Genomic DNA, 27,728 nt, shown 5'->3' on the forward strand with positions numbered 1-27,728 from the left:
AGGGTACTACTCAGTGCTAAGAATCCTTCTGCACATGACTCTTCCACTCACGTCTGCAAGGACACGTCTTGGAGATGACTCCAGTAAGGAGGGCCCGATAACCCATCCACACTGGTGCAGGTGGTTATGCTCCAGTAGGGTCTTATTCGGATCCAGTAAAGCCAGGAGGTTCTTACATGCTGAATATACTATGAGCAGGACACAATCACCTGAAATGCAATTTTCATGTGAATTCATTGGAATTAAAATTTTGCAGCACATAATGGAGAGTGTCACCTATTAATAGGCACTGGGCCAGTTCTTAGATTCTATTGTTTTTATTAATTTGATTAAAAATAGAAAGAAATTATGCCTAAAGTAACTCGCTTGAATTTCACTAAATGTTCCTATTTACAAGTAAAACAAGGCAAACAAAATTCAAGACTTGGTTCCCCACTGTCCTTCATGCTGGACAGTTATTGATAACTATAAAAAATGTATCTGAAACATTATCAGCTTAGAATTGCTGGCATTTTAAAATGTACTTTCCACATGTTTAATGACTTTGAAAAGATGTGAGGCTGTAGAGAATCAATACCGATAACTTTTCAGCTTATGCAGTGTGTATTTTACATAACAATTATCAAATGAATGCGTTTATTTGTATTTTAGCAGCTTGACTTAGAATGACCGAATATGGTAACTTTAAGAAGTAGCTGGTCTGATACTGCATTTTACACAGGTGTATTGATATCTGTGAATGTAAATAACTGGAATTGTTACAAATTAATGATAGCTGCTGCTTGGGGTTTTATCTGTACTGTAGTATATACCTATATATTCGGATACGGACACACACACACACACACACACACAAATATATTCCAACATTGTCATCTGAAAAATAGAATGTGTACTATCTTTTTAATACAGTACATATATTATGCTTGTTTTATGGTGTTTTTATTTAACAAGCAAAAAAAATGTGTGCTGTCTAGTTGTACAATACTGTAGGATACTCTGCTGTGCACAGTTCCAAGTGCCTTAGACAAATGTTTAGCTCTTTGAATAATAGATATATATGAATGAATATATATAAATACAAAATGAAGAAAATTACCTCAATAAAATTGTTCAGAAAATCTTTACAGAAAATACATTGTTCTTGAATCTCTAGCACGTACATGTGCATGTATAATGGAGTTAACTTCAGAGAGCAGTTACTTGTTGGAAAGTAGCCTCCAGAGACTGAATTAGAAGTTCCTCTGCATGGAAATGAAAAGAAGGAAAGTTCCTGAAACCTTCCTTTGAATTTTGGGAGTACGTCAAACACACCTGGTAGCTCTCTTGTGGGTGGTGTATTCATGCAGAGGTGTGTTCAAAGTGGTTTATGCTCCCAGTTTCCTGATTTTTTTTTTTATCAGCAAGAAGTGGTTTTCACCAGTTTCGGTGGAACAACTTCATCGACAGCAGATTTGCACCAGAACTACACCTACTGCACATGGACAGAACTGATCGGCACAGCTGAGGGTTCAACCTAGTCTGCAGTATGTCTGCCAGACTTTTAACATTACAAAGTGACTGACGATAACTTTTGCTTTTTAATTACTTTGTAATTAACTTCTGCTTTGCAAGAACTAAGAGAAAAATTATTAGCATAAATTTCCTCACATGGAAGGCAAGTTGTTAATTATGTTAAGGAAATGCGTGCTTCCAGCATATTATTTTTCAAGTGGCTGCCTCAACAGCGAGACCATTCCAATACTGGCCATTCTTCTTCCATAAGCATAAAAGAAGTGGGTAGTGACCTGAGCACTTTTCCCCTCAGTCTCTGTAGATGCTCTTTGCTGAGTTTAAACTGCAAAGTGTCTCAGCAGAGAACACAATGAGAGAGTACAGTGGGATGGATGGCCTTGTAAGGCTTAGATGAAATCAGAAGCTTAAGTGGAGTCTCCATCTGAGAGACTCTCATACACATTTCACGTACATGTGATACTAAATTTTGAATTTTGATACATCGTAAATCAGTTGGAAGGAGATGACTCACCCTTAGGTATCAACAAAGGAGGCAATATGATGCTTATTATTGCTAATCCCTCAATCTTAAAACTAATCTCCAGGTGTATTATGTTGGCATACATTATCAATCTTCTGTGATAAGGGAGCCTGTTGTTTTAATCACAGCGTGAACAGATAATATAGGTCCTTCCTCCTAAACGCTCAGAATCTAAACAGGAAATACAGGGTGGGGATGTGAGTTAAAGCAAGACAGAAACCCCTGAGACTTAAAACACTGAACAGGTAAATTTAACTTATGCATATGAAACAGATGATTAGCAACAGAGCTGAGAGCAAAAGCTAATTTTTCCCACTTCCAGACTGACATGATACTCCTAGACCAGATTTGGGGTATATGGAATGACAGTGCTGCCACTATTAGATAGGGGGTCACCAGGCGTAGGGGATTGTCAGGTGTAATCCTGTTACCAACTCTACGTACAAGTACTTTGCACTTCATGGATGCCAGAGCTACCTCAGGGACCTGGAAGCATTAAGGAGTAATCTAATCTACTTCGTTACCCCACAGATAAATGCTAAGCACTGTATTTTTAACAGTTGGGTGATTCTGCTCTTAGTTACCTTGTGAAAAGCTAGCTTTGCTATTCCACCTGTCACTAGGCTTGCAGTATAGACATACTAGAGGAAGGGAGTTGCTCCTGTTAGGTGCAGTCCTGAGAAAACCATTCACAACATGCAGTCAAAGGGTTGCTAACCTTCCTGTACCACGAGGTGTGTACAACAACCTTCAGATGGCCGACAGCAACAAGATACTCACCATGGACTTTTAGGAAGCAAGAGGAAAGGAAGCTCTAGCCTTTGCATGGATATAGGCAGGGATAATTTGAATCCTCCGAGTACAGGAGTCATTTCAGCTGATGGAGCAGATCAAATTAGTTTGTGCACTTCCATGATAGTGATGTGATGAAACATGATGGTAAAGATGCAAGACTTCAGAAAACAATAGCCAAAAGAGTGAAAATCTGGGCTCTTTTGGACCTTTACTGACACCTACTGAAAAACAATGAAATCTACTCAAATATGATTAAAGCTAGTATTTTAAGGTATACATTTACTTATATATTTAGCTGCATACATATACACACATAATATGTGGATAATTCTTTCTTAATTTTGTTGTTGTTATTGTTTTAATTGTCTATATGCACATGGAAGAAACCGCTCCCTTCTGTGTTATACACTTTCTTTTTGGAATGTAACAAAATGGTTTTACATCATATTCTTAAAATACCAAGCATACTTTTTCTTAGCAAGGAGCGTGTATGCATTTGTCTATGTGTTTGTGCACAGGCATGCTACATGGCATAGGTATAATTTATGCAGCTAGAGTGTCATATCACAAGAAATAAGAACTCATATATGGCAATACACTGTTAATATCAATACATATTATTTACACCTGAGCCTTCAAATTCAGCCTGGATATGAGCTTGTGCAGAGCCAGAATGCAAAGGTCCCTGTCAAAGACCCCTGCGGCACAGCTAGTTGAAGAGGCCCTTTCTGCCGGGCCAGAAGGCGAGTACTGCTGTGCCTCCTGTCTCACACAGGTTCTTTATAAAAGTTTATTGTATTTTATTGTAGCGCCTGAGCACTTAGTGCAGTAAGTGAAATGACTAACGTCTGTCACGTAACCTTCTCCCATCTCCTTCGCTTGGACCGGCGAGACGTGCAGCTGTAAGCCCTGCCGTCGTCGGGCGCGCTGGGGATTTTCTGTTTGTGTGGAGCCTGGGGAAGGGTTTCCTGTTGCCGCCAGGAACGACGGCCCCAGGGAGCTGCGCTGCGCGGCCGGCGCGCAAGGCGGCTCCGCCAAGGGCCGGCCCGCAAGAGGAACCGCGACGACGGCGGGCACGGGCGGTAACAGGTTGGGGGGCGCGGGAGACAACCGACAGGTGGCTGCGAACTCTCAGAGATGCTCTTCTCTTCCCAGCATCTCGCACCGCCACCGCCACCGCGCCGCTCCCCGGGGCCGGGCTCCGTCCCGCCTCCCCAGTACCCACCCGGCACCCGCGCCGCCGCCACTGCCTCACGGCGGCTGAAGGGGCTTCCTCCCTCCCCTCACCCCGCACGCCCTGCGCGCAACGCGTGGCGCCCGGAGCCTGCCCGGGGGACCGGGGCGCACCGCCGCCCGGCCACCGCTCTCCCGCCGTTGAGGGGACGGCCGAGCACTCCCCACGGCCCCGCCGAGCCCCCTCAGGCGCCGCCCCGCCCCTAACGGACGCGGCTGGCAGCGGGAGCAGGGGGCGGAGCCCCGAGCGCCAAGCCACGCCTCTCTGCCGGCGAGCTCCGGCCCGCCCGACAGCTCTCCCCTTTCTGCGAGCGACAGCGCGGCCACTGCGCACGCGCATTGCCCTTTGGCCCGCTCCAAAGTGTTCTGCCATTGCGGCCCGCTGGAGAGTGGAACCATTCTCTGCTAATTTGGGGGGAGAAGGAGAAAAATATGTCTGTGAAGGGTGGGGCGAAAGTACCCTGCTTGCGTTCACGGAGGCTCTCTTTTATTGAACCGCTATTTAAGTCTGAGGACACTCTCGTTGTTGTTGTTACTGGGGAAAAAAGCAAACTGTCCAGAGTGGCAGCCTATCGTCTTCCCCCCGTTGGTCGCTGGTTTATCCCAAGATGGAGGCCGCAGCTCGGCGGTGCTGACGGCCGCCCCGCGTGAGAGCGAGCAGAACCGGGGGTGCCGTGAGCGGCCGTAGCGGCTCCCCTCGCCGGCGGGCGGCGCGCGCTGCCAGGCCTGCCCTTGCGCCATGGTGAGGAGGGGCGGAGGGGACAGGGCGGCCGCGAGCGGCTCGCTAACTGTCGTCTGTGTCCGTTGTCCCCCAGCGTTTGGGTTGAAATCGGGCCGTTTCGGTAGCGCGGCTGAGAGGGGAGAAACGGCACACGGACCGCTTTGCTTGCTGGACTGTCCGGGAGCTTTCCCCGGCTCGGCCCGGCTCGTGGGGTCTGCCCCGGCAGCGCCGGACCCGCGACGGGGGGCGGGAGGTGGCGGCGGCGAGGGGGAGGCGGGCCGGGGAGGAGGCAGGCAGCGGCGGCGTGGGAGAAGCCGCGCTGAGGGGCGGCCTGCCTCCCCAGCGGCCTGGGCCGCCCGGGCGGGAGCGGCTGAGGCGCGTCCCAGCCTACCGCGGCGTCCCGAGGTGTGTGCCGGTAAGCCGGCGGGGGTGGGCGGCTCTCCTGCCCGGCCTCGTGCGGCACCGCCGTGTTACAAGCACCTCGCTCGTACCATCAGTCACCGGCGAGTTTATTTGTAGGGGTAGCACGTTGCCTGCTTCCAAAAACTTACTGTATTTCTTTCTATGGTTGCTCCAAGCGTAAGATTTTAAAGCGCAGTTTGGGGCTTTTAACTCAAAACATACGGTGGCAGTTGATATGCTCTGAACTTTGGTATGACGTAGCGTGTAATGTTGTGTGCTTAAAGTTACCGGGTAAAGAAGGTAGGTTAGATCCGTAGTTTCCAACTTGCATATATCTGCTATTAACACGTTTTGATAGGTAAGTAAAGCTGGGAATTTTGATAAAAGTATTTCCCCAAGTCAGATGTGCTAAATCGTAGAAAAGGCTTTCACGCAGTTGAGAATACTTCAGATTTTTCTTGATCCAGAATTTAGCTATATTTTTGATGTTAGAGCTATGTCTGTGTAATGGTGAGTCGATAGTTTTCATGGTTAATACTGAATTACGGGTGTAGGAACAGCTGTCTAAACAATTTTCAAGAAGCTAGGTGTGTCTAGATGAATTTCCTTATGTCAGTTTCCTGTGTTTCTTGGATGAAGTTTGTTTCAGATTTGACCCAGTGTTTAGAAAGTAGTTACTTAAAAATTCCTTTCTAGGATTATATGTTAATGTGTATATGCTATAATCAAATGTTTATTGTACTGATGTATTGCCGTTTTGCAGCTGAATACAGCTGCATATGGTATTAGAACATATGAAATGGCTGTTGTGCATGTGGTGAGAAGAGTTAACAGCTACCACTAGTCTCTTTTTGCTTTGTCTCTAAGTATATGTTGCTAAGACTGACTTAAAAGGAATGCAGTAGCACACTCCAGGCAAAAGATTCTTTTTAGGTGCATTTAATATTTCTTTTTTTATTAATGATTAACCAAATGTCCTTTTGCAGCCTCACAAGAAAAAGAAACCCTTCATAGAGAAGAAGAAAGCGGTAACGTTTCACTTAGTGCACAGAAGTCAGAGGGATCCACTTGCTGCTGATGATACTGCACCCCAGAGAGTTCTGCTGCCTACCCAGAAAGTAAATACTTGCTTTTAGTATTGAGGTTCATTCAGATAAGAAATGCTGCAGGAGAAGAAAGTGGATATGCAATCGTACAATTCAAAAACATAGCCTAAGAGAAGGTAGTTTTTAGTCCAGCTTATTGAAAAGAAGGGGATGTTGTAGGGAATTCAATAGTTGTGAGTTACTACCTGATGGGTTGAAGGAAGACTAACTGGCATTAGGGATATAAACGTATTAAAACAACAACACCTAAGATTGTTGTTGAAAAGACAGGCTTTGTTAGTTATGCTGCTTATGGAAAAGGTTGTTTAAGGTCCTGCTCGGACAGCACCCGAACACTGAACCAGATGGTTACAACGTTCTAATTGGAGGACTACAAGGACTTTAGAATTTAGGCATTCTCAATAGGTGTGTTACTTTTCTTTTTGTTAATAAGTTTTAAATGGACTTAAGTAACTAAACGTACTTCTTTTTACAATTCCAAGGGGCATGAGGAGCAAAGGAGGGAAGAGCAGCGGAAATATGGAGTCTTCTTTGATGATGATTACGACTATTTGCAGCATCTAAAAGAAGCCTCTGGTCCCTCTGAGCTTGTCCCTTCTGTGTGTGGACAGCAAAGCAGAATTGTTGTCACAAGTGAGGGGCACATAGAAGATGAAATTCAGCGAGTTCCAGTAAGTAGTATTTTCACTAATAATAATCTTACACTGTTCTTTGGAGTTTAGCATCCTGTAGACACATTAACCATATTCAACAAGTGTTATTGTGACTGCGAGATAGAGAGATATGTATCTCCTCTCTCTCTATATATAGGATCCTTTTGACCCACAGTCAGACTTTCCTACAAGTAAAAACAAAAGTTGACAAGCTAACGTTTATTGATGAACAGTATTTTGCTAGCACAGTGTTAAAACACTTTGTGTACCCATGACAAGCTTTTCTTGACAGAGATGGCTTACAAAGGTATTTGTTTGAACAAGTCGTGTTTTTCTCGGGTTGGCATTTGTTTTTAAGATTTTTAGAACTTTTGAATGCTCTGGGAGTTAAGAGTATACCAGGTTGTATTACCAGTACACCATGTTTTTAAAGTGGAATGTAACAAAACCCAGAGGGAATAAAAAAAACCTTTTCAGTTGCTGGCATAACTTGTGGAATTGCATGATGCCAGATCATGTTGGAATGGAAAATCAGTAAGTAATTTCAGGCAATGAACTATGCAATTGCCAATCGGTCATTTTTAATTGAGGGAGTTTGGCTTAACCAAATACTGTAATTTTAGTTGAAACCAATGTTCTTAGTCAGAAATACTGTTCAGGTACAGTTTGGTGATACTACATAAGATTTAAAGTTATTTTAGATGTGCATGTTAGTAAGCTTTTAATAAGCCTTTCAATAAAGGGGTAATTTCAAATGTGTGTTAGTGTTCTCCAAAACAAAAAAAAAATACAAATTTCATTGTGCCTGCTGTACAACCATTCTCTAAAAAGCTTCAGAGATGCAAAAATACTGTCTCTATACCTAGAGAACATTGACATGAGAATTAATGCTGTCAACACTTTACCTAGCTTTCATTGCGTAACTTTGAAAATTTGCCACCAATAAAGTAGTGCTTGTCTTAATATTTAAGTAGCACTCACAGAGTTTCTTTTGGTCACATGATTATCTGCACATTTTTGTTAATGTGAGCTCAAATGAGAAACTGAGAGCAAGTATACTGTGATGTTGGTTTTTTGTTTCTTTTTCTAAGGCTCCATCTATTAAGTTGCCTTCCTCAGTATTTGCCACAGAGTTTGAAGAGGATGTGGGCTTATTAAATAAAGCTGCTCCTGTTTCAGGTATCATTAAATCTTTGACCTTTCTGTAACGTGAGTTGCCATCTAGGTCCTAGATGGTAATTATGGCTTCGATTACAGTGTCATATTAGTTTTGGTTTAGGACAGGCTCAATAGCAGACATAAAGAATGATCTGTAAGAGACCCGTGTTTCAATTTGAGACCTGTTTCTGTCATTCACTAATGATAGGTTTTTAGCTTTGCTTGGAGGGGGGACACGGAGTCCATGAGCTCTTACTGTTGTGTAGCAAATATAAACTAATAACAGGGGAAAACTGTAGATAATACTATTGATTTATTACTCCATCTGTTTGAATCCAAGTCTGGAACTGGATTTTCACTCTCAAAATTTCTCTTCTTTTCAAATGCTGAGTGGTGTTTACTTTCCTTCGTTAGTATTATTTCAATATTACAGGCTGTCAGTACGCTTTTGTTACGTATCCGTGCTTGCACTGAACATTCACTTTACAGCTATCTTAATATTTTATAACAGGAAGTAGTTGTGGTAGTTCTCTCCGTCCTGACAGAAGGATGCTAAAGACACTTCTGTTAATTGCAGTAGAGAAACACTTTCTGACCTTTTTTAATGTAGGGAATTTCAGGGGGTGGGAGCTAGGGTTGGCAGTTGATCATACAGTACTTTAACTTGGGTATTTTTTCTTCTACAATATTCTGAGTAAAATATATTAAAATACATTTATGGAAGCTTAAGACCTCTGGGGAATGTTCTTTTCTGGATGAGGAAAATTGACAAGAGGCTGGTGACTTGCCCTGGCTTGTATCAAATCTACAAATACTATTGAGCAATTTTGTGATTCTTAGGTTTAATCTTTCCTTAGTGCAAATTAACAGTCTAGTTGGATTGTTTTTTATCCAGTAGCTTCGTAATGTCAGAGAAACTTATATATTTATGTTTTGGGTTTTTTTTAACTTTCTAGGGCCACGGCTGGATTTTGACCCTGATATTGTTGCAGCTCTTGATGATGATTTTGACTTTGACAATCCAGAAAATATCCTGGAAGATGATTTTGTTCTACAAGCGAATGAACCACAGAAAGGGTACCTAGAGCTTTGTAGAACTGTTTTGTCATATGTAAATAGGAATGCTGCTATTTGTTATTTCATGTGGTGGTGTAGGAAGCAAGAACGGTTTCAGATTTCAAATTGAATACTTAGGTGTGTTAAGGAAAAAAGTATTACCTTGTGTTATGTGGGTGGTAGCTTACAACATCAAGTTTTCATGTGTTATCCAAGAGATGGGTTTCATTTGTTACTTTGAGCTCATGGATTATATGTATTTGTTTACAGATGCAATGTGTGGAATAATAGGATTCTTGAACTATTTAAAACATTACCATCTGTCACATTTAAAATACATCAGTATTAACATTGATGAAGGCTAACGGGTGTTTCCAGAACCTTTACAAATGCTTCATGTGATGCCCCACTGCATATTATTTCTTTAGTTTTGGTATCATTCTCATCATTCTATGAACAACAAGAAATTTTACTAGCTTTAATATTCAAGAATGCAGCTAGTATTTTTCTTTTTCCACTTTGACATGTATAGCTGAGTGTAAACATAACCTCACTCTCAGTGCACAGATGTGTGATCCAACAGTTATCAGAGATGTTTTCAGTTTTCAGACAGAAGTAGTATTATGCTGACTTTGGCAACACCATTACTGCTAAACCTGTTTTTCTTTTACTAGCTTGAAAATAATCACTTTTTATATTTGCCTTTCAAGATTTAAATCTATTATTGCCAAATTGTTTCAGACAACCCTACGTTGGTCAGAGTTGTGGAAAGGTCCGTGTATTATTCTAAAACTGTTTTATACTTCTGTTCAGGGGATCTGATGCTGAGGATGAAGATGAATGGGAAGATGTGGAGGATGATAGTGATGAAAAGGATAGTTGCAGTAATGATAAAGACTATGATTCAGAAGGTCCTTTATCAGATGATGGAGTTAATGGACAGACAAAAGAATTTCTTTTTATGCAAGAAGAAACCAGGAGTCGTTTCACAGAATATTCTATGACATCTTCAGTAATGAGAAGGAATGAGCAGTTAACCCTGTTGGATGACAGATTTGAGAAGGTGAGGCAGCTCAGGAATGTAACTGTTAAACATAAGGGTGTTAAATGCTTCTTTGTCTTTTGATTCATCTCATAAAGTTGTGTCCTGTATGCCTGTGCAAATTCTTACTGCCTTCAGTAGTCAGGGCATCAAACAGCTGTTCTGTGCACATACTCTGCATTTAATATTGTGTGCACTGAGTGGCTTGTATTACATAGGTTATAGTGTTGATTGCTATTAAAAGGCCTAACACTGATACAGTTAAACAAAATTATTCCAGTTGCTATAATGAGCATTCATAGTTGGTGTTACCCTTTTGTCCGAGAGGCTCAGTTAAGCGCAGCAAATCCTGTACAAGTGCCTGGTAAAGACTCACTTCTTTCACCCTCTCTCCCCACTGTGCCAAGTGCGCGTTCATGAAATGATGTCAGAGCAGTGGAAATACGGTGTAACTGTTGTCCTGAGCAGCGACAGGCTTCTTAATGTACAGTTTGAAATAATGCATCATAATAAGAAACATTTTCCAGAAACTGATTTATTTATTATTAAAAGATAAGTTTGTGACTCCCATGCTGAAAGAATACTGACAGTAAGGAGGAAATCCTACTGCAGATGTGTCTGGCAGTTGTTCAGCAAATGAGAGGGGAGAGGAAAAAGGGGCAAATAGAAAGAAATGCGTAGATCTTTGAGCCATCGAGAAGTTGCATGACAAATGTGATCTAATTACAGATATCCACTTCCTTATTTTAGTTTTTTGAACAATTTGATGAAGATGAAATTGGAGCCTTGGATAATGCGGAGTTAGAAGGCTATATTAACACGGACAATGCTCGGTTGCAGGAAGTCCTGAATGATTACTACAAAGAGAGAGCAAAGAAGTATGTATTCCCAGAAGTACCGCTTCACATAAGTATTTTTGTGATCCTGTGTTTATATGGAAAGTTTGGGTATGTTGTTTCCAGGTCACGTACTCAAAGATGACATCCCACAATAAAAGCAGCTACGTATGAGTATTAACCAGTTCTTTTTATGTCACCAAATGTCAATCTTAGCTTATGAGATGATAAAATTAAGTGGAGGCATTTTGTTGGTTTACGTGAGATTATGCTCCTTTTGTGTAATTGTATTGACTTTAGTGTAAGTAATATCTAGAGGCATTCTTCCTTTCCCTTTTTAGTATAACTTACCTTTCTCCTTATTTACTTTCGTTTTTAACAGACTCTGTAGCCAAGTATATTCTGTCCTGCTGGTATGCAGCTGATTCCACTGTACCTAGTGACATGATAATAAACTCGCAGGCAACTGTTGCATGGGTACCACTGTTCGGAGCACTGCAAAAATCAGTGCTTATAAAGCAACCCTGTGTCAGCGTAAGCCTGCATTTCCACAGTATATTCACTTTGTCTTAAAGCAGGTGATATTATCCCAAAGTTAAATGGCTAAATGTTCTCACATCAGTCTTGTGTTTCCTGATTGAAAGATACGGTAATGTGTCCCTTGTAGTGAAAGATGACTGGTCAGTAGTAGAGTACATAATCACCTCTAGAGCTGCCTTGCTTACAGACTAAAAAGTGTACACCCTCTTCTCTTCCTGCCCTCCAATCACAAATACCATGTGCCACATAATTTTGAAATGCAGAAATACTTCTTTGTCGACTCTGTCTCTTGTCCTACTGTTTTGGTTTATTTTGGGGATGCTTACTTAAGGAAACTTCTTTTTGCTGCAAGTTTCATTAGGAATAGCTTGCTTTGGTTTGGGGTTTTACTGAGGGCAGACTGGGTGTACATACTTACGCATTTTCAAGAAAAGATACACCTTATCTTTTTTTCTTTGGACTTCTTCAAAGTTGTGTGAAATTGGATGCTCTTGAACCCTGTGAAGATTTAGACTCTCCTATGAATGAAGAAAGTGAGGAAGAAAAGGAAGAAATAGTAGCTGTAGTTATTGAGGAACCAAAAGAAAAGTGGGATTGCGAATCCATTTTGAGTAAGTATTTTGGAGTTCGCTTGTTCCTAAGATTTCAAAGTAAACAATAGGTGATCTCAGAACTTTTCTAACAGTGCTTTAGGTAAAATGGTTTATGCTTCTGGAGCACAACAGCAGGAATTCTTGCTAGATAAAACTACTACTTTTGTGTGGATAACGTAATTCTTGCGATTTTATATCTTAAAAGACTAAACAGTAGTACAATTCATAATAAATTTACCTAATTTCTATTTGCAAGCCTTTCTTCACTACTTTCCCCCCCCCTCTTTGTGACCTAGGTACGTATTCAAACTTATATAATCATCCAACGCTTATTAAGGAGCCATCAAAGGTAAAATCATTAAACTTATTCTGAGTAATAACCTGGCTTGGGAAAATTTGAGACAAAAGTGATTGTTTTCTCAATGGATATCTGTTTTTAAAAGAAGGAGGGAGCAGAAAAGAGGGTTGGGGAGGGTGTTAGCCTCTGGTATTACTTCTTCACTGAAGAAAGGTTTGGATATATTTTTTTTTTTCTTTTAGAAGGAGAATTGAGTAAGTTCAAAATTTCTGTAATAGCTAGGCAGAAACAGGGAGCAAGGAACTTACTTCCTTGTTATCTGTGATAGACCTTTGTGTAATCTGTCTCACAACCACATACTAGTTTTTTTTTTTTTCTTGAAAATAGGCTTGTATTTCCCTTCTACAGTTTGAAACAGTTTATTCTAGTTCTTTGGCCTTCCAGACATTCCCCGTCATTAGCGCAGAGCTTGATGTTCCAGATGTGTGAGATTTTGAAAGGAAACCTTTTTCTTGAAAGCTTATAAAGGAATATTAAATGCCTATTTAAGTTCTTTTTTTTTTTCCCCCCCCCCAGTAATATTTAAATAAAAGGGAGAAACTTTTTTTTTTGTTCTGGGAGGCCAGATTCTGCTCACGGAGTGTTTGATTTCTTCCTTTGGGATTAATGTGCATTTTTCTGAGGGAAGAAAATACTATGAGGAAACTTGCATGCTTATTACCGCTAAATCTGAATCTAATGTTTTTATACTGATAAGGCAGTGCGATGTGCACTTCTTGGAGAGAAAGCTAGGGACCATTAATACATACGCCCTCTCTATTTTAGCCCAAACCAATAAAAATTTCCCAGAAGACCGGAATTCCTCTCCATATCTTGCCTCAGAAAGGTCTTACTGCTAAGCAGATTGAGCGCATGCAAATGATTAATGGCAGTGACCTGCCAAGAGCATCAACACAGCCCCGTTCCAAAGATGAGAGCAAAGAGGATCGCAAAGCTAGAAAACAGGCAATAAAAGAGGAGCGAAAGGTATGCCTTATTTTAAATAAAACCCTGCAAAAACATGTTATATTACCTGCATTCTGTCTTACGAACTTTTCTTAAAGCTCATTTGTTCTTGTATCTGGAAATTAATGGGAAAAACTTGCCGGTCTCAAAGGACTAATTATTGCTTCTTTAAAGAAAAATCTACTGGAAAGAAAGTTAACCTCATAATTTTGTCATCCTAATTTCCTATATGGAAATTTTGGTCTGTTATTGTGGCCATTCTTACATATATAACTTTGGAAGGAGCCCATGTATTTCCTTATTATCTAGGGAAGCAAAGAAAACAGTTACAATGTTTCAGATCGCACAAAGTGAAAAGTCTGAAAGAAATGTGGAAAATCTAATTGGCCACAGTGATATATTAGTCGTTTTATTTAGGAACAGAAATTGCCAGCGTATTAGAAGCATCAGCTAATTAAAGACAATAATCCTGGTGGTACACATATCAATTTGACTACTAATAATTAGTGCCATAAATAATATTATTGTCCAGATTGCTGCTGTTTTCATGATCTAGAACTGTTAATTAGAATGGTTTCTTTTTGCATGTTATGCCTATTTTGTAAATTTGTAATTATTTGTATGCACAGGAACGCAGAATGGAGAAGAAAGCCAACAAGCTAGCCTTCAAATTGGAGAAAACAAGGCAGGAAAAAGAGTTGCTCAATCTGAAACAAAATGTTCAAGGACTGAAGCTGTCTTGACGGAGCTGAGGAACTTATTGCGGAAACATCCTTAAGTTTTCATTTGTATTGAGAAGGGAACTGCTAACTCATAGCTTTGCCCGTCATGCTCAAAGGGGGTTATTCAGATGTTACTGTAACAAGAACCAGTAACGTGTCATTCTTTCTGAAATGAAGTTATACATAAAACGATGTATTAGTGGTGTCTGTTCTGTCATGAGTGACATGGCAACTGTTGCAAAGTTTCATTACAGTAGAAATGTATTAAAATTATAAAACAATATTTTTCACAAGCTATCACTGGACAGAGTTCAATATATATATTTGTTGAATACATTCAATGAATCAGCAGAATCCTACAGATTTGATCTGATTAGATTCTTCTATTATTTCAGTTTACAAAGCAATACATCCATTCCTGTCTCCTCTCCCTTATACTGATGGTTAAATACAGTTCCTTGATACAGCACCATTTTGTAAGTCAAGTTTTCACCTACTCCTTAGTTCTTTTCTGGGTTGGTTATTTATTGTTTGGGTACTATTATGAAAGATGTAAAATAAGATTTTGTAGACAGAGGTGTCTGAAAAGCTGTGGTGTAGCTAGACATCCCTGTTACCTGAGTTTTACATTTCTTAGCAAATAAAATCTGTCGCAGCAAGTGTTGCAGTAGTCAGTGACCCTTACTGTTGCCACTGAAATCAGCTTTGCTAAAAGTACTCGGTCTGAGTAGTATGGCAAACAGAGCAGCAGATAACTTAGAAAAATGCTGTATGTTGCAGATAGCCATTGTCTTGATTTTCCTGAAATAGTGTTCTTCAGGTCTTGCATTCAGTTTGGTTTCATTGAAATACAAACTTATGTCCCACTGCAATTGTTGCAGACTCTGAAGATGAGCAGAGGGCCGGTATCTTTAGGCTTGGTGCGATCTTAAATTCCTGTACTGTGCATGTGAATTATTCTGATAGTGACCAGTCCATACGTGTGAATGAAATGAATAGGATTGGTAGTCAGTCCTTCTGAATCCTCCTGTATTCCTAAGAAACCCTCAGCTTTAGGTCTTTAGGACTATAGATGGAGCAATCTTCTGCCTTTGGGTGAAAAGTTAACCATTTTACTAGTAAGGAACACAGTAACCAACACGTCGGTGGAGTGGCTTGACTACTACTAAATTCAAAGCATCTTAAATATTCCTTAAATAGTCTTGCGAATACTAGATGGGAGACAAGCTAGCAGAAGGACTGATGAGGCCTTTTGATGTACAGAAACGATTCGAAGTACTTGTTTTTTATTGGAAGAAGTCTTTTATAATACATTTTAATTGATAAAGTAACATGGTTTTGGGAGAAGGGAATAAACAGGCATTTAAGTCTGTAAGTCTCTTGATCACTGCTCAGAAAACTGAAGTGTCAACACAGTATTCGCATCTAGATTAAGCCTTCATTTTCTAAAATTGTTCAAGAGTCTGTCTTAACCAAATCAGTAGAAATCATCTAAGATTAGAACAAGTTTCAGGATTTTCATTTAGCTGATATCCATACTAGTTTTTCGTATGTTTCACAGGCTTAGGCAGGGTCTGCCTGTGTCATAATTGTTAATTATGTAATTGCTGATGCATGGTAACTTGAAGTGTGTGCTTTTGAGTGGTGGAGACTGACCACTTAGTCCTCATGACTCCTGACAACAACGCAGAAGAGGAAACTTGAGAAAGCATTACACTGAGATGAGTCAGATACCAGGAGAGGAGTTAAATGGGACAAGTGAGTAACAGATGCTGTTCGGTGGTTTGGGTGGAATGTGATTTTGTGATGTACTGAAAAGGAAAATCTTTTACTAAAGACGGTGCACGTGAGTCCTTAAGTCATCTGCTGTTGTACATGTCTAAAGTAACTAATCTGTGGCAAATTGTCCTTTTTCCTGACTTCTCATTGCTGATTCAGTGATACTGTGCTTGTACCTAAATTCCTTTTAAAAAAAAAAAAAAAGCTGCATCAGCCAAAACCTTGAGGGGATGAGAACAGAGTAAAAGAGATGGGGGAGGCAGAGGAAGATGCTTGAAAGGAAGAGTATAGTCCAGACTAAGCACAGACACACAGAAAGATGTTGCTTGGGAACAAAAGTGGGAAGACATTTAAACGGAGGCAATAGAGTAAGGGTCAAAAAGGTTAGAGAATGGCTTTGTTCCTCTACGCTTGTAATCAATGAAACACTGTAGTAACCTTAACTCTGTGCCTTGGAGTATGGTAAAATCTGGAGGAAAAGGTAAGAAACAAAAGCAGTCACACATCTGCTTCTGCTCAGCCAGACAAGGATTTCTTGGGTTTCAGCAAGAGCAGGTAAGGAGCACTTAAACGAGAGGTCTTTCCCTCTGTGGGTTACAAGTGTCATGAACAGGGCTCTCTGTTACTGTTCAAGCTTTCCTAAAAGCTGTTTTTGTTTAATATAAGTAATGTCCCTGCTCTGAAACAAGAATATGTGACTGCCATTGGAGTCAGAAAGGCTTAAAATTACTTTCCATGTAACTTAAAAACCTATTTTTAAAAAAATTACTGATCTAAAAACAAAAAAAACCCACAAATTTGACATCTACAAAGTAAGATCATCTTGGAATGCTGTTTAGCACGTCATAGAAACATTCTGTCTTAAGAATGAAGATTGTGTCACGCTTAGTGTGACACTGCTACTTTCTGGAATAGCGACGGTTTACCCTGAGCCATTACTGGGCATCACTAGCTCCTTCCTGATGACTCACAAACAAAATGGAATAAATCTGGGTGCAGATCGCCTGCTCTTCCTTTCCAGCCCCCCTCCCTGAATTTAGGCAGCGGCGACTTTGAGTCCTCTTCCATCATCTCCTCGCCCAATCATGATGTCACTGTGAAAGGACAGTCATGAGGAAAACAAAAAGCTGTCCGTCGTAGTAAAGGAGAGCTTGTGCTTCAGAGGAGCAAGGTAAGTAAGGTAGTTCTGCAAAAGGGAGCCCTGGCGCGTGACTGTTGACGTCCCTTCCTGACAACAAAATACTGTTTCAGCAAGGGCTCCATCCAAACGCCGACTCTGCTGTAGTCGAGCCGTCCTGTACTGTGTAACTGAGACTCCTGCGTGGTTTGAATTTTACACAGCTGCCCGAAGTCAAGATCTGGCTCCTTGTACAACCTGTGGAAGACGTTTTGCACAAGATGTTCTGGTAAAATGAAACTTTTTTTTTTTTAATGGGAACATCAATGTGTTTAGCTGAAAAAGGTGATGAGCACTGGGGAAGAAGGAGGTGGCTGCTAGTAGAGAAATGGGTTGAACACGTTTAAAAGAGCAAATGATCTAATAACTGGTTTCATTAGTGAACTTAATTAGAGAATTAATGTTCATAAAAATATTGTGACTTAATCTGCAATCTTACACTACCTTAACTTACCTGCTTGTCTGAAAACAGACGTTTACTATATATCACGTTTAAAATAACGTATTATCTCTTGGTGGGACATAAATTACTAACCTGAAGCTTCCTTTGTGTTCCAGATTTCTAGGCAGAACTTCTTATTTCAGGCTTCCTGGGAAAAACAGACTAATAAACCATCCGATAAGTAGTCCCTTTGACAGCATAATGTAGGCACCAGGCTCTGTTCCAAAGCCTGCTGAAGTGAATGAAAAGATTCCCCCTGACCTCCCTGATCCCTGGATTACAAACTAAATGGGTGGCTGCACAGTTTGCCTGGCACAACCCAACTGCAGGGTTTTTCTGCAAGGGGGTGTTCTGCACGCGTCCCTCCCCTCCTCAGTTTGCATTACTGATCCCGTGGCTCTGTGGTAAATCAGATCAGCCCCATGATAGAACTAAAAACTGACTTAAAAAAAAAAAAAAAAAACAAAAACCAAAAAACAAAAACCCACCAAGAAAAATACGCTGAAAGCTGAGTAACTGTGAGCACTGAGATGCAGGTAGAACTACCCCGTGTTAGTAGTTCCATGTTTGGTATCTCAGACCAGACACATGAAGAACATGATGGTTTAATCTAGCAAAATCATTTGAAAAAAACAGTTATCTATGTTTTTGGGGAGGTGGGAATTTTCTTGTCACTACAACTAGCGTGAGATACAAGTCTTGTAATGCCTGTCCATGCCCTGATGATGCAGGACTGGTGCGCTCCTCCGTGAGCAAGGCACAGGTATCTGCTGCCCTCTTGGTCCTGCAGAAGAATCCTCCTCTCAAGTTTGCTGTCAAAAATGTCTAGAAACAGAAGACAAGGACCTGAAGCACATGAGTAGAAATGTTCAAAGGGAAATGAGAATGTAGAAATCTGTGTTGCGGCAGAATGAGGTGCTTCTTGGCCCAGCTGAGCTGTAACCAAAATGCCTGAGACGCTTCTGAATCTTAAAACCTCCTTTGTTGTAAGGTGTGGCTCTTCCACAAATTCAGCACTGGATATCTACCTACCTAAAATTTCCCCATGCTTTCAGCTGCAGGTGTTATCCCTAGTTTTCCTTCTGAGTTGTCAGGTTACGTGTGCTGGTAAGCAGCTGCTCCCTTTCAGCCCAGGGCCGTCGCTGTTTCAGTGGTGCTGATGGGATGGACAGTGCTGCTGTTTGTCAGGGGAGACCCCAGCCCGGAATACTTATCTAAACTCAAAGAACTGATAATGTAAATAGCAGCCCCTTGAACAGGATCAGTCTGTTCTCCCTCTTAACCAAGAAAGAAAGAAAACCAAGTGGGAGGGGGGCGGGGGGTGAGTCCAATGGGACTGTTCCTGTTCGCAGACCCACTCTTACTCTCTGCAAGTCGTTATTTGTGCTGGCCTCCAGCATGTCCCTGAGCAGAACAAACTGGAAATGGCTTCTATTTCTTATTTGTCTCAAACTGCAGCTGTACTTGGACAGCTTTTTAAAGTTATGCTGAAGTCCTTCAGGAGTTAAACTGAACCCGAAATAAACACTGCTTCAGCTCCCTGCTCCTGAATAGAAGTAATTTTAAAGCCCAAGTAAGGAAGCATCATTAACAAAGCATGACTTCAACCCATAAACGACTGTTTTTCTTTGCATCCCAGCTGAGACATGATCCAATATGCAAGAAAGTCTTCAACAAGAAGCGCAAGCCCTTCAGCTCTTTGAAACAGAGGCTGCAGGGAACAGAAATCACCGCTGTGAAGAAGCAGCCCCCGCAAAAGGTATAGTTAAAACTGAAGCGTGTGTGTTATCTCCATATGAAGTCTTCAATTCAGTAACGCTATTGCTTCCTCCGGGGACAAAGCCTGGATGTTGTGGATGAGTCTCACATATGGACTTGACTCGGTGCCAAATTCTTTCCTCCCCTTCCCTGTGCTGCTAGTGTTTGAGAATATTTCTCCATTCAGAAGCCAAACCAGTAGGTGTCATGACTACTCTGGGCACATAAGTGTCTCTGCTCTTGTAGGAAATGTTCGTGTATGTGTTTTAAAGGCTTTGCGAGCCTCTGACAGCTTCCTCTTCACTTAAATCTGAAAGAGAGCGTGATCCAAGATGGTTGGTGCGTGAATGCCCCAGGTTGAACCTGAGAGCTGTCAGTAGCCCCAAATCTTCCACGGATGAAGCTACAGAGATTCACTGCTATTGAACTCAAGGGTTTAAAAATGTATTTAAATTGAACTTATTTACAGAGCTGGAGGGGAAGAGGCTTAAGCTCTTACTGGAACAAGGTTTTTTTCATGCATTGTTGGGGAGGCGGGGAATACACATGGACATGCATGTGTATAATTTTACCCAGAGATGCCAAATCACTGCTGATTTGGTATCCATGCAGACTGCTGTTGTAAAATGTTCTTTAAAATCAGTTGTGGAAAGAAACAGAAGTGCACAAAGGTTTAAAGAAAAAGAAGAATCTGACAAGTGAAGGAGAAGGGAAGGCGTTGGTGTCTTTTCTATTCCCTCTTAAGCGGCCTTTGGTCTGCCACGACCAGAGTGTTTTGTTGAAGGGCATTGTTCTTTTATCCATCTTCTGGTGCTGTCAATAGACGTCAAAGGGCTAAATCAGCTTTCCTATGCCTTTCAAAAAAAGCAGATTTCTTTTGTTTGTAACGTTCTTCCTTTCCCTCAGAAAAGAAGAACCCTTACTCTAAGATTTTTCTCTGTCCCTTGCAAGGGGGAAATGTAGTTTGTGTCTTTCTTTAATGCCATTGCAGAAACAGCCGGGGAAGAAATCTAACTGGAGGCAGCACCATGAGGATTTTATTAATACTGTTCAATCAGCCAAGCAAGTCACAAAAGCTCTGAAGGAGGGCCGCCCTCTTCCGCCTCCTCCCCCACCAAGCATCAATCCAGGTTTGTGGTCTACTTTATCTTAGTACTGATCTTGTCCTGATCTTTGGTAAAGCAGTGACCTCTTATTATCCACAGCTGGGCTTCAGTTTTGCACCCCCCGGCACAACACAATGTGAACATTAATTCCCTCTGTGCTCTCTAATTTTCAGCTGTATTTCTTGGCTTAAATCAAGTAGGAGTGCAATGCAGAGGTGGTGGGGAGGAAGAGAAAACTAACTGCACCTTTTAAGTTTAAAGGCAGCAAGTTTGGGGTCTGATATTAGACAGTGCTTTGGGAGGAGAGTTGGGGTGCCTGTGTTCTAGCATAGGCTGTACCACGGTATAACAGAGGGTGAAATACATCCCCTCACCATTCAAAACAACTGTAGTGCACAGGGACTTCCCACTCCCATGCGATGGCTTTTCCACTGTCCCCTTCTCCTGTGTAGTTAGGGGAAGTCACTCAGAAAAAGGCAGGTCTGGTTTACTACTAATTCGAGGTGTGGTCTCTGCACAGAGCTCATTGTGTTAGAAGTTACGGGTCCAAAGAGATGCACATACAGCTGGTATTTCTCATGGTGTGTGATTTATGAAATGTGGGAGCAATCTTGGAAAGGGTCTCAGTGGAGTCCCACCTGCGTTAGGAAGGTGGAGGGAGGGAGGGGAAAGGGGGGGCTCTCTGGGCTCACTTCCAGAGCAGGAATTCATGACTGATAACAAAACCAGCTGCCATGATTCCAGCCTTTCTCCTCTTCTAGATGACAGCGATGCAGTATAAGCAGCAGAACACATCTTCCTTCCTTGACTGGGGTCAAGCTCCTCTCTGAATTTCCACTGCTGAATTCTTTAATGACTCTTACTTCTTGTCTGACTTACCGACTCTAAGAGCAGACCCCTCCCTTTCCTTCTCCCTCTTGGAGGAAACAGTCATGCAAAAGCTGCTGTAGTTGTGGAGAAAGGAATTGGAGAACGGCTTTTTAGGAAAGACACATTGCTGAGGGTGTATATCCTATACTACAGGACTGGAGAGAAAGCACATAGACTGTGGGGAGGAGAGAGGGATATTCCCCTTCCCTCTCCCTCCTCCAAATAGAGCCCAAAACTCCCCGTTCTCCCCTGAAGTGCCAGGTCCCCCTGCAAGTGCCCCCGAAGCCAGGCATCTGCCCTGCCTCGTCCTCCCCTCCTGTCTTCGGAACCATTTTGCTCACGCTGCTGGTCTGGGGCTGGCTTTTGGTGGCTGCTTGGGTCACCTTATCTGGGCTGTTACTGGGAGAAATTATTTGTAAAGATACTATATCTGTAATATTAGGATAAGGACACTTGGGCTGCTTTTGTAAAAGCCACGGGGAGGGGAGGAAGGATCTGAGGACAGCAAGGGCAGTGTGAGGGCTGAATGTGACTGCCTGGACTCTGAACACCAACCGTTCATTGAAACGAGTGGGACTGCACCAGTGATAAATGTAGCTGAACAGCTTTTAGCAGAACCAGGACTATAACCCTGTCAAAAACGACTCTAGGAAGGACTGCTATGTGTTCTTCACAATGCTGCTTCACACCCAGAAACCTGGCTCTTGGATGTGCCTCAGCTGGCGGGGCAGAGCTTCTTAAGCAGTATTTTGTCAATGTCCAAAGGAAATGGATTTTGCGAAAACAACTAACAATCTTAATGACCAATCTTCAAAAGTAGTCTTAAAATCATTGGTTTAGACTACTCGAGGAATTTCTAAATATCGCTTTTTCTGCAGATATGTTAATTGTGAGGTTGGGGGTGGGAATAGGACAAAAATAATAAAATCTGCTTTTATTAATCCCCAGGGATTTATTTCTGAAAGCAATTACTGTTTGCTGGGTTAATACCGTAAGCATGCATTTCGGGATCCCAAGTGCTTTTCTAGAGGAGGTTTTTGTAGTTCTCCTACGTTTGTACTTTGGGAGCTCATGGGAACCCACCGTGGTCATCCTGCTGACAGCGCCAGGTTTTGAACTACATCCTGAGTGCTCCAGTAAAGCAGGGCAATTCTTCTCCTGTCGTGTATAAACTGTGACACGAGTTGTTCGTTTCTCATGATCAGACTATATTCAGTGTCCGCACTGCTCACGAAGGTTTAATGAGGCTGCAGCAGAGAGGCACATGAAATTTTGTGAAGAACAAGCTGCCCGCCATGCCTTTGCTGCAAAGACCACCAGACAGGCTTTGGTAAGCAAACACAGTCACACTTGTCTTGTCCTGGAGGCAGATTTGCCAAACTGTAGTTTATGGTGAGTAAAGACCTATATTAATACAAAACTTAGGACTCCAGGGAAGTTGGTAAATTCTTAAGACAAGATACATGCTGAACATCAGCTAGGAGTTCCCTGAAACTGGAGCCCTTTGTCTGAAATAAAAAGTGACAGAATATGATGGTACGAAAAAGTTGGACAACAATTTCTTTAGACTCTTCTGCGATTGGGTTCCAGGGTAACAGCTGTAGGGAAGCAGAAACCTGGCAGCTTTTGCAATACATAGAGAAAGCTCTTCCTGTTCAGTAGGGCTCCCTGCTGTTTGCAGGTTTGCTGTTCCCTGCAAATGTATAGCTGATTTACTCCCTGGTCGCTAGACACAAGGCCAAAGGGCTGGGACCCTCTGGGGAATCAGAAAAGTGGAGCTAATTGGCAGTGTCTTGAAGTGAGCTCCTATTTTATTATAGGGAAAAAAAACGTAAACAGTTCCTTTAGGAGAGTACTGATTTTTTTTTTTTTTTTTAAAGATGTTTGAAAATCTCATTACTCTTTTACCTATTTTGGGCAGGAAAAATGGCTTCAAAGTAGGAGGGGGTGCACCTTTTTCCTGTTCCTTCCTAGCACTGCTTCAACAGTGATTTGGAGAGTTGTCACCGGGATCTGTAAGCTCCTTGCTAGTGTTGTGTGGATTGTGCATCTTCTTTTACTAGGGCAAGCAACCAGTGACTCAGAAAAAACCCCCAACCTTAACAGCTGCTGTATTATCGCTTCAGAAGAGAGTACAAGAAGGTGCCAATACAGGCAAACCTAGGCCAGGTAAGGAGTTCATTTAGCCATATTTATGTTTTTCTTGTAACAAACTGTGATGTATTTGAGGTGGGGGGTGGCATTTTTAAAGCAGATCCTAGGCTTTGGAATCCAGTTTTCTGATAAAGTGTGAATTTTTTTTTTTTTTCCCAAGTCCAGGCCTTGACATGAAATCCTAAACTCATTTCCATACAACACTTGTTAGAAATGAGAAGGGTCAAAAATTTCCAAGTGGATGTTGTTGATATTGAATGGCTTTCCAAGTCATTATCCTGATCCGTTGTGCCGAATGTATACACAGAGTTTTTCATGTGGGTTCTCAGGAGGGGCTTCTTAGCCTTTTCAATTAGAGGTCCTCAAACAGACGTCTCTAAAACGTGCAGTCTGGGTGTGAGGTTCTGTCTGTCCCATAAAGGACTCCATGACCTTTAATCTTCGATGTTAAGATTTATTCCATCTTCTTTAAATTTTGTTAAGTCCATTTAGATGAAGCATCAAGCTTTGAATGTTGTTTGTTCCATCTGACTTTTCCCCTGTTGATTCAGCCTTAAAATTAACACCATCACATCCCTAAAACAGTTCCCTCTAGGCAGGATACCATATATGTTTGCTAGCACCCATTGCTACTGGTAATCATGACCCATACTCAGTCTATATTTAGAAGATGTTTTATAAAGTTATTTTAGTGGTTATATGTAGTATAACCTGTGAATGATAATACATACTGCTCTTTGTATCAATATCTTTGATCCCTGAATTTCTGGGTTTTATATTGAATTTATGTAGGATATAATTTTTTATGGCCAATAGTTTTTTTTAAATAATGATCTGCAGAGACCTCTCCAGGAATACTGCAGAAAACCAGAAAATCTTTGGGTGTATCTACTGGAAAAAAATCTTCAGGAGAGTTTGGGTAAGAAATATTTTTTTATTTCAACATTATAACATAAAAGGACCTCGTTTGCTTTTGTGTATACACAATATCCTGTTGCAACGTTTGCAGTATGAACTTCTTTGTATTAATTGAAGCAATCAATTGCACCGAAAACTTTTGCAGAGCTCCTCGTGTCCCCGGTATAGGCTGCTGAGAATATTCATTTTGGTGTTAAATGTTCTTTAGTTTGGAGCAGCTCCATCTCAAGTAGGCAGTGACTGTGTTCTGCCGTAACAGGCATCTTGAGAGGATTTGCTGTTGATAATGCAAACCTCTCTAGCAGGTCTTGTGCTCTCACGATGTGCTTCCATTGTCCGAGTGAGGAAGATGCCAGCATCCGTTTCAGTAATCACTGTGTCAGGATGACGGTGTGGAGGTTCTTCCTTCTCCTCAATGTTTACTTTCCCAGACCATGATGTCTGGTGCTTCTGCTCTTCAGTCCATGCAGTCAGTGTTGTTCCCATCTTGGGCCATGCAGAGCCATGTCAAAGCAGCAAGGCAGCCTTCCAGCCCCTGCTTAAGGTGGTTGTGGTGCTGTTGTGCAAGGGGGTGTCTCAGATGATCAGCATCTTGCACCCCTGTGAGATACATACGACTGCAGAGTACGAGATCCTGGCAGGGAATGTGGCCAAAATGGATTTCCTGTAGCTGGCAAGGTATTTTGAGCTTGCGAGATGAGCTTGTAAAAGTGCTTGGAGCGTGGGACGAACAGTAATGTGCACAAAACAGTCTGTTGCAGAGACTCACATTCAAAGTCTTTGTAGAGTCCTTCTATGTGGAGTTCTGCTGTCCTTGATAGCCACTGACCAGCAGCAAAGAACCTTCAACTGCGGGGAAGTCTGCAACGGGCATGGGAGTGTTCAGTCCAGAGTGCCATCATCAACTCTACCTACCCCCTTGACTTTGCCAGCTACAGGAAAACCTGTTGACAGTACCCAGTGGTCTCATATGGTGTTCTCCGCTCCCCGAATTACCTGTGACTATGTTAACAGTGTAGTAACTCTTACAGTTATCATGCAGGGTCTTGCAGACCACCAACAGGGATTTATTGATACCGTCACCATTCTCAAGGTTTAGCTACTGAACTCTGAAACTCAGGGCTTGACAGGCTTGGGGAGGAGACACCTCTTTCCCTAGGGACACTGGTGAGCCCGGCTGTTGCCAGGGTTGTAGTTGCAGCCGGTTTACAGAGGCTTGGGACAGCCGGTACCTCCAGCAGGTCCCCAGGACAGACATCCATACTAGTGTCCAAAATGTAGGAGAGAGTCCTCTGTGTTCCTGGGAACTGTGGAAGCAACTGGCCTGGGTGAGCTTGTAGATGCCGGGCTGTTGGCAACTGCTGCTGCATTTTCTGTAAAACTTGAGCTTTGCCAGGTGCTTTACAAAGCACTTTGGGCTAGTGAGAGATCAGTTTCAGTGCGACGCAAGAGTGCTTTTTAACGGAGAAAACAGACATGAGAAACCAGCTTTGAGTGGTGCAAATAAATGTTCTCATCCTTAAAGTGTCTGGAAATGGTTTCCAGGATGAGCTGCTCCATCACCTTCCCAGGGATTGAGGTTTAATCTCCTTAGGTAAAATGGAGTAAAATATAACTTTTATATTTATATAAAATTTAATTATAAATTTATTTATATAACTGTTTCTACGCAAATAACAAGTATATGGCTTGTTGCTGCTTTCAGACCACAAATACACAATAGAAGATAGAGTGGCTGGTCAGCAAGGATGTGTTAAGGTTTTCTTCTGCAGCATTATGGAAGACCTTAAGCAACACAATTTTCCAGCACCTCTTCCACTCCAAGTGCTACAGCTACCACATACAATAAAATAAGCAAACTGAAATTCATTGTCTTTTGTTTTACTTTTTTTTTCCCCCCTAGGCTACGAAGTTTATTATGCTGTCCTTTTTAAAGTTGTGAGATTATTTGTATATCAGTTGCCAAAATGTAATTAACTGATTGCCTAAAAGGAGATGGATGTTACCAGTGGTTCATTCAATGGTTTCAAGAAAATCTAAGACCCAATATAACGATTTTTTTTTTTCCCCTAATGCTTTGCTTTATTGAACAAGACAAATGAACATTTTGGAATTTTGTGTATATATTTAATAAAATCTTCCAGTAAACAATAAATGATAAATGGTAGTGATTGACAAGCGATCAACGGCCGTGTAAGCTGTGCATTAGCTTCGAAGCACTTCAAGTTCAGACTAACTAAAACCAAATCTCATTCTTCCATTAAAAACTTCAATTGCTTTTAGAAGTTGATCGGCAAGACAGAGAGATGTCGTGGAGGCATATCCCCTTCTTATTTTTTGGCCACCTGATTTACTACCGACCTTGGATCACCTTGCATAAACTTTCAATGTTGCAATACATTGGGCTGTTGGGTTTTTTTAGCCCAACAGTTCCCAATAAGATTTTTCAATTAAAATCCATAAGGAATGTTCTTGCCCGTTAAATGTTTATAGAGTAAATGAAGATGAAAAGTAGTTGGACACAGCAATAATAAATACCAGACTTCACAGCGTTTAATTAAACTCTACTTGGCTGTAGCTAATAGTGTCTAGATAATATAGAAAGGGTGACACTGAAACAAGGGTAACTCCTACAGCTAGCCTGTCTTAGAAACAACAGGAATGAAATCAGCCCAAATATACTACAGCAGTGCTTCTTAGCCTTTTTTTCAACCCAGGAAGATGGGGGGGGGAAGGCCCATACCAGACTATGCTGTGCAACGTTATCACAATTGCTTTCTTTTACAAGCGAATAAATGAACCCTTAAAAGTTTGAGCAAGTTTTACCGTGTTTGTTTTCCCCTGCACCATTATTTTTTATCTGTGCGTAGAGCTGTTTGTTTGGTATTGATTTCACAGATCATTTTCCCGTGTCTTACAGAAAACATAATTATAGGGAGGACAGGAACAGTGTATTGAAGAAGAGTACTTTAAAATTCTGCTAGCAGAAAAATTAATCAATCATTAATATATGGAACTTACCATCCTATTTCAGACTGGCTAGGAAAAACACTCAGGAATTAACAGCAACTCACTGGTTAAGAAAATGGAGAGTCCCAACAGAAATGGTTGGTAAATAAAACCAAAGGAATTAGAAATTAACATAGTTTCTCACAGGGGATGGGAAATGAGCACTAGAAATAGTTGTATTTACATAGAGGATGCAGAGTCTTTTGTTCCATGTAGTATAATTTTAGCTCCTTAACATTATTTCAGCAGGTTTACGTGGCTTCCATTTTTTTTATAAAATGAGTACATTTTTTCTATGAGACCAAATGTTTACAAAGTTT

The 27,728-nt window shown here is 41.5% G+C and overlaps 2 protein-coding genes across 2 annotated transcripts; both read left to right on the plus strand.

Annotated features, from left to right (window-relative positions):
* The first annotated feature begins 4,671 nt into the window (after positions 1-4,671).
* LTV1 (LTV1 ribosome biogenesis factor) lies at positions 4,672-14,854 on the plus strand. The gene is made up of 11 exons (XM_076333764.1): positions 4,672-4,805; positions 6,173-6,304; positions 6,775-6,963; positions 8,037-8,124; positions 9,060-9,180; positions 9,973-10,222; positions 10,952-11,079; positions 12,049-12,188; positions 12,467-12,519; positions 13,294-13,494; positions 14,103-14,854. Exons 1-11 carry the CDS (start codon positions 4,803-4,805, stop codon positions 14,214-14,216), a joined length of 1,419 nt encoding a protein of 472 aa, XP_076189879.1. The 5' UTR covers positions 4,672-4,802; the 3' UTR covers positions 14,217-14,854.
* A 983-nt stretch (positions 14,855-15,837) lies between these two features.
* Positions 15,838-26,206, plus strand: ZC2HC1B (zinc finger C2HC-type containing 1B). Its single transcript, XM_076333766.1, has 8 exons — positions 15,838-15,953; positions 17,316-17,380; positions 19,233-19,352; positions 20,343-20,481; positions 22,533-22,657; positions 23,391-23,496; positions 24,322-24,400; positions 26,105-26,206. The coding sequence occupies exons 1-8, from the start codon at positions 15,917-15,919 to the stop codon at positions 26,127-26,129; spliced, it is 696 nt and encodes a 231-aa protein (XP_076189881.1). The 5' UTR covers positions 15,838-15,916; the 3' UTR covers positions 26,130-26,206.
* Positions 26,207-27,728: the final 1,522 nt, after the last annotated feature.

The sequence above is a fragment of the Aptenodytes patagonicus genome, chromosome 3 (assembly GCF_965638725.1).
Source record: "Aptenodytes patagonicus chromosome 3, bAptPat1.pri.cur, whole genome shotgun sequence".
In the NCBI taxonomy this organism is placed as follows: Eukaryota; Metazoa; Chordata; class Aves; order Sphenisciformes; family Spheniscidae; genus Aptenodytes; species Aptenodytes patagonicus.

Bases quoted from the DNA above. Each gene is read 5' to 3' on its own strand.
- LTV1 (XM_076333764.1), top strand. The intron at 6,305-6,774 runs GTAAATACTTGC...TACAATTCCAAG, and splicing joins TTCTGCTGCCTACCCAGAAA to GGGCATGAGGAGCAAAGGAG. The intron at 8,125-9,059 runs GTATCATTAAAT...TTAACTTTCTAG, and splicing joins TAAAGCTGCTCCTGTTTCAG to GGCCACGGCTGGATTTTGAC.
- ZC2HC1B (XM_076333766.1), top strand. From the start codon at position 15,917: ATGAGTCAGATACCAGGAGAGGAGTTAAATGGGACAA. The intron at 15,954-17,315 runs GTGAGTAACAGA...AATTTTACACAG, and splicing joins AGAGGAGTTAAATGGGACAA to CTGCCCGAAGTCAAGATCTG. The intron at 24,401-26,104 runs GTAAGAAATATT...TGCTGCTTTCAG, and splicing joins AAATCTTCAGGAGAGTTTGG to ACCACAAATACACAATAGAA.